A 7,213-nucleotide genomic window follows, 5' to 3' on the forward strand; every position below is an offset into this window, starting at 1 on the left:
AGTGCTGTTGTGGGTCTCTGTTGGCGTATGTGAGGGGAAGGTTTTGAGTGGTTTTTATGCAATAGTCCAGACACAATGTCTGAATGAATGAATGAATATGCAAATGCATTATCTTCTACCTAACCTACGGAGATACATTTTGGGGTTACAAAATTATTAGTGAGAAAAGACTAGTTTCCAGGTTACCGTCGCAAGTCACTTCTCAAGATGGCAGCCACCGTGAGTTTGGGTTCTCCACTGTTAGCCCAGTGGAATTTTTGCCCTCCGTCCGCTAGTGTAGACCTAGCAATCACTATCCATGCGGATATTTACAGATTACTTGCAAATTTGTGACTATAGATATTTATTTTTTTTATCCAAAAAATTATGGATAAAATAGGTGGATATTTAATTGTTAAGTTGTGAGCATTTTAGACAATATGTGGATATCTATTTTTTGATAAAATGGGTGGGTACTTTTCAAGTTGTGGGCCTTTTGGACAACCTGCAGGTAGCCATTTTTTAGATAAAATGGATGGGTACCCGTTAAATTATAGGCATGTTAGGCAACCCGCGGGTACCGACGGATACCCGCATATATTGTTTTTAATTTAAAAATATATACTCTTTATGATATTGACTTTATAACCATGAAAATTTTACTAAGTTTATATTATAAAATTTTCGGAGGACAAAATACTTTTATATTATATTACGCTTCATGATTTTATATTGTTTGTTGGTATTTTAAACAACAAGTTATGTTATACTTTTAAAAATTATATATTTGTGTTTTGTATTTGAAAAATGTAGAAGCGAAAAAGAAAATTTTTTTTTTACGAATAACCTGCATACCCACCAAGTGGATATGGACCTGCACTATAAAAAGATGGAACAACTATGACCCGGTTGTGGGCTCGACTATCCAAAATTTTACGGGTAAATTTTATCCATGCCTATATGATTCACGGATATAATGAGCTGCTTTGCGGATTACCCAATCCCCAGTTTGCTAGTTCTAGTGATAAGGCGTTTCCGTGCGGAGCTAAATATTGTAGGTGTGATTTGGGTTATACTAAAAAAAAAATCTGTATAGCCTCAATTAGAAAGTATAAGAGACCCCCACCACATCTTTAGCTTGAAAGAGTCAACCAAGCAACCAATCAGATATCAAGACAGCAGAATTTTCAAGATTCTTGATAATGATAAAATAACTTGGGAACATGGCTAAACTATCCATCATTCTCAATATTTGACTCTGATGTATGCTTTAGCCATTCTTTTATTATAATAACTTTTCTATTCACCAACCGTCTCTAAAGCAAGTGGCAAAGGGCTTGATAGTTGGTACCGGAGACCCAAGTTCGAATTCTAATTGATTCACATTTCCAGCTAAGTTTATTTCTAAGTGAAATAAACGAATAAACGAAGCGGGTAGCGTGCTATCTATCTCTCTCAAAAAAAAAATCTTTTCTATTTCGAAAAACAGTATATGATATAATTTTATTGAGACAGAAAGCTACGTGATTAGATTTATTCAAGCCCATAAAGTTCATCCAACTATGACCCTCGAGATTTATTTTCCTTACAATAGAAAAATGTATCCACTGAATTCTATGAAGCAAGAAAAATCTCAGTAGGTGTTCAGTTAGCTATTATCAGAAAGAAGTTGTGCAAACCCTTTATTTGACACTACTACAGGTAATATTGTTACACAGGAGACTGACTATTCAAGAGAAACTTATTTTAATTTTATCATCAACCTGCATATGCCCGAGTACTAATAAAGTTAACATAAAACAGCCTCACAATGGCAGCTTTTCTAAGCAGTATGATGATGCTGCATGGCCACAAGCTGAAGACCAGACCTCTTGTGCATGGTCATGCCTGGCAGCTCTTCCATGTCCATCTCCTCTCTCCTCATTCCCTCCGGAAGCTCCCAATCAAAAGAGTAAACCAAGTTTGCGACCGCGAGCTCGACCGACGTAGACCCGACACCCATCCCCGGACAAATCCTCCGACCGGACCCGAACGGTATCAGCTCAAAATCATGGCCTTTGTAATCTATCGCGCTGCCCGTGAACCTCTCAGGATTGAACACTTCAGGGTCCTTCCATGTGCCGGGGTCTCTTCCTATTGCCCATGCATTGACGTACACCCTCATGCGCGGCAGCACATCGTATCCGCCGATCGAGCAATGTCGGATCGCTTCGTGTATGAGTAGTAGCGGGACCGGCGGGTGGAGTCTGAATGTTTCCTTGATCACTGATTTCAGATACGGCAGTTGCGGCAGATCGTCTTCTTCCACCTTTCCTTTCGGTCCTACGACGGTTCTTACTTCATTTTGCGCCTTCTTCATGAGTTCTGGGTTCTTTATAAGTTCCGCCACTGCCCACGTCATGGCTGCGGCGGCTGTTTCGGTTCCAGCAACGAAAATATCCTAATTATTTTTGCGCAAAGAGGAGACGTTAGTCAACCGACAATATAGGTTACACAAGAATTTTAGGTAACCAGTGTTTTATATTATTAGCCATCCACTGGTAATTAGGACTGTGTCGCTTTACTATACTCTAATAAGAAGGTTAATTGCTGTTCATTCTAATCCATTTATATATCTTGAGATATATAATGGATCCTCGATTGCAATAATTCAATAAAAGTAGTTCACTAATTGTTACATGCTCAATTTTCGACATGTCGAGGCAAATCTATAATTAATTAATCGGGTAGAACATACCGAAATCAACGCCTTAATGTTGTCGTTTGTCAGGTGTTCTTTGTTATCCCTCGAGAGCCGAAGCAATGCGTCGACTACATCTTCCTGATCCGATCTCGCCGTTCTCTCGCGACCGACGTGCTCAAGGATGAGCTGCTCATAGAAGGCATCTAGCTCTCTCACATTCCTCTCGAGCCTACTAATGAGTCCGCGAAGCTTGTCGATCCATCCCATCGACGGAAAGTAGTCCTCGACGTAAAACGAGCACAACATGACCTGCAGCTCGTTGAAGATCTTTTGCAGCTTACCGTCCTCAGCCTCCCGCTCTTGATACTTCTTTCCGAGCGCAACCCTGCATATTATGTTATTCGCGAGATCAACCATCGTCTTACTCAGATTAATCGGAGCAGACGACGACGACGACGACGACGGCGACGAACGCGAGATTGCTTCGATCATCTTCGACATCTCATCCTCTCTTATGGCGCGAAAGATTGGTGCCCTCTTGGCCCCGAAGAGTTCGACGGTGAACAGCTTCCTCATCTCTCTCCAGTATTCTCCGTAGGGCGAGAAGCTCACGTCCACGGAATTGTAACTGTATCTGTCTGTCGCCACGAGCCGCGGCCGTGAGCAGAGATCGAGATCGTGGGTTTTCAGAACTTCTCTCGCCATCTCGGAAGACGAAACAACGACCGAAGGGATGCTGCCTAGCTGCAGAAACATGAGCGGGCCATGCTTCTGAGAGAGGTTATAGAAGATTTGATGAGGATGAGGACCAAGTACTTGGTGCAAGTTCCCTATGATGGGGAGCTTCTTTGGGCCCGGAGGGAGGGTGTGTTTTGCACCTTTACTTGTGCGGTATGATGACAGGAGGAGGAGGAGGATAGAGGGGAGCGCAATGAAAAGAAGGGTGAGAAGTATCTGGTAGATAGCCATTAGCAAGTGTTGATTTGTTTCCGTTCCGAGAGAAAGAGGCCCAGATGTGAGAAGGTTAACTGATTCTCAGAATCATGAGATGCTGATGATGATTTATACTGTCAGCTGTTGCAGGAATTTCTGTTCTCTGCTAAGCCATATTGTCAATTGCTGCAGGCAGCAGGCAAAGTTTGCTTTCATGCTGACGTATATATATAGTTGAAAACTTGTAATCCCACATTTGCAGTTTACTGACCAGGCGCAAAAGTTCAATTAGCACTTTAACCCCTATAGCTTCTGCTTTAGTTGTCATTAGAATGCCCTAGCCTATCAATCAGTGTATTTTCAATGTTACATACATATAAAACTAAAGAATTTTAAAAGGGATGTTGCAAAGCCACAACATTGCGTTTATAGAAACTCTTTTAAATGGACTAAATTACAATCGTAATAGAGTTGTAAGCATAGCAGCAAATCTTAATATATATTGGGCATATTTGGTCATCTATTTTAAACTATAAAATCGAAACAGAATTCATTAATTTCGATAGTTGTAGTTTGTTTTATAGGAATCGAATTTCGATTCCCATTTCACTCCAGAATGAGAACATTCAAATCTATTTTGGGCCCAATTCTGTTTTAAATTTCGGATTGGCCTATTCTAAAGTAAACTATTCAAAATTCTTTTTTACCAATACTTACTTCCTTTCTCTTAATCCAAATATTCTCGCAAAAATTCTAAATTTTAATTTCGATTTTCATTCCAATAATCAATCAAATATTTTTAAATAATTTGTCATTTTATTTTTCAGTTTAAAATAAATTTTTTTTTTTTAATTTTTATGAACCAAATCCATTGAGTTGGTAACAGCTTTGGATGCCGCAATATCTGACCTACTTTTGTAAGATAAGATCTGATCTTTTATTTAGATATAATTTATGTCTCATATCATTTAAGATTGTGCCTGTCTTTTTCCCCTCTTTTTTAAGTCTTACTTTTCATCTTTTTGTCTTTTGGAGTATTCACCTCCTCTCACGTCACGTTGACTAACTGACATGTTCAATGGTTCATTTGCCACCGTTTCTTGGGACTCTAATTGTGCGGCAAGCTTTCCGGGCCTCGAGTCTGTTAATGACATCAAATTTATTTTTAATAATTAATATTATAAAATAAAATTTATTTTTAATAATTAATATTATAAAATAAAAATTTGACTTGATATACATGATCTAGTTAGCAAAAATAAAATTTTTTGAAGAGGATTTTATTGCCAAACTGAAGAAATTACAATGAGGAGCTCGCTTCAGACCTCTATTCTAGCCTGAACCTCCAACAGGGAAGCCCTCGAAGTGACAAAGTTGCCAAAGGATAATGTGTCCGACGCTGGAAAAATTTTAGAATGTAACGGGTATATTGGTGATGTGGCGTAACAAACCAATCAAATGTATCCTTTTAGGAGTATATGTTCCATCATAATTATAAAAAAAATATTTTTATTGCACTTTTGTTTGAAAAGAAGGAATGTGATTGGCTTGTTATTAATGACGTGGTACAGGTGTGACAGTGTAGAATTCCTCCCGACGTAGGCAGAGCTGAAGGTCTATGAGGCATTGAGGAATTAGAAGTGCCCTGTAGGTTATCAACCTGCTACATATTCTTCTTGACGTTATCGTCGGTACTTTTTTTTTTCCCTCCTAGTGTTTACTATCGTTTGTTGAGGTTAAGACCCTGAAAGATTAGGATCTCGGCTAAGAATCTGAAATACTACTAAACTCTTTGAATAATGTGTTGTACGGAACGACTAAACCTACTGAAACCCTTGGTCTATTCTCTATCTAAAACTACTGAAAGCTAAAGCATGTTTTTTTTTTTTTTTTTTTTTAAGAGAGAGATAGATAACACGCCACCGACTTCGTTTATTTTATTTATAAATAAACTTAATTAGCTAGAAATGTGAATCAATTAGGATTCGAACTTGAGTCTCGGATATCAACCACCAAATTTTTTGCCACTTGCTCTAGGGACGGTCGGTAAAGCTTATGCATGTTAAAGCTACTGAACTTAATATCTACTATCTTATATTCTTTTTAAGTCTCTCAATCTCTTAAATTTGTGAATGATTAATTAGAAAAAAAAAAGTCCCTCTATCTTTCTGATCCACTAACATATTTATAGCCTCCTTGAATCCGACTCTGAGTCCACCATATATCCACCAAATCTCAGCCAAGTACCGAATTTTTAGTCATAATTATCTCATTTCCTTACAATGAACGACCAAAATTTTTCAGCGCAGTGGTCAAGATTTCTCGTTTTCGATTCACGCTAATATTCTTTGCCTCAATAGCAACGGCCTAGATTACCTTCCATCCTTGAAGTCCAATGGCCAGATTTTGGAGCATACATAAAATTATATAGGATTAAAAATTTTATAAGTTGTCTAAAAAAATATAAAATACAATATCTACTTGCATGCCTAGTGCAAGTAATAATTTTCTTACTGTTGGGCCAATTCAGTGCGGACAGCTGGCAAGTCGGGACTACGACCATAATCCATGTCAAAATGATGGATCGGGAGTATATAAAACGCGCCAGAAGATATGAGTCGCATCTATTCAAAAAGCGTAGCAACCGCAAGCGGTTATGAGCAGTTCCAATCGGCCGAAGGTGGTCCTAAAAATCAGGAGATAGTGGCCGATCATGCAGTGACAATAACTGAACGCAAGGGCAACTTTATAAATAGACATACGGCACCCTGAAAAAAGGGTCTTCGCCCCTGCGCACAAAAAACCACCTTTATTTTCCTGCATCTTTCTATTCTCGCATTTATCGCTTTCCTTAGGAGTAGTTCCTGTAATTTAGCATACTTGGAGTCTGTCTGCCCTAAGGGCATCACTCTCCTGTTCTCATACTTAGAGTCTGTCTGCCCTATGGGCATCACTCCCCTATTCTTGTACTTTTCCCATTTGCTATTCAATAGAAAATCATTTTCGGCTCTTCCTGCCGATCAGATCTCGAGTTGCTTAGCCATTCGGCTCATCTCTCAGTCGAATTCTGGGCTTCCCCTCTCCATTCGGCTCATCCTGCCGAAGCGAATTTACTGCAGAGGTTTTCAAACCCGGCTGATTCGATCCTTCATCGGCCGAATCGCTTGATCCATCGTGGGCGCAAACTTCGAGGGTCATCATCCGCGGCCGCGGCCGTAATTCCAACTGAGATAACAGTTACTTTTTTAAGGATAGAGAAACAAAAAGACCTCTCGGCTGATGAATATATTGATCTAATGAAAGACAAAGCAGAGGAGATAATAGATACTCGGTTGATAGTTTTAGACAATATGCAAGCATACCAAAGCCGAGTACGTAGTGCATATAATAAGAAAGTTCGATCAAAGACGTTTGTCGTCGGTGATTTAGTACTTCGGCTAGTTTTTCCAATCAGTCAAAAAGACCGAATGTATGAAAAATGGTTCCCAAATTGGGAAGGACCATTCCAGATTAGCCGAATCACAAGAGGAAATGTATATTACTTGCAAAACAGGGATGGGTCAGAAAGTGAAAAATCAATCAACGAAAAATATTTAAAGAAATATTACCCATCTATAT

General features: G+C 39.0%; 1 protein-coding gene across 1 annotated transcript; it reads right to left on the reverse strand.

Annotated features, from left to right (window-relative positions):
- LOC109726160 (cytochrome P450 71A1-like) lies at positions 1,611-3,573 on the reverse strand. Its single transcript, XM_020255610.1, has 2 exons — positions 2,717-3,573; positions 1,611-2,419 (listed from the first exon to the last, which is right to left on the reverse strand). Exons 1-2 carry the CDS (start codon positions 3,416-3,418, stop codon positions 1,802-1,804), a joined length of 1,320 nt encoding a protein of 439 aa, XP_020111199.1. The 5' UTR covers positions 3,419-3,573; the 3' UTR covers positions 1,611-1,801.

Source organism: Ananas comosus, linkage group 21, assembly GCF_001540865.1.
Source record: "Ananas comosus cultivar F153 linkage group 21, ASM154086v1, whole genome shotgun sequence".
Taxonomy (NCBI): Eukaryota; Viridiplantae; Streptophyta; class Magnoliopsida; order Poales; family Bromeliaceae; genus Ananas; species Ananas comosus.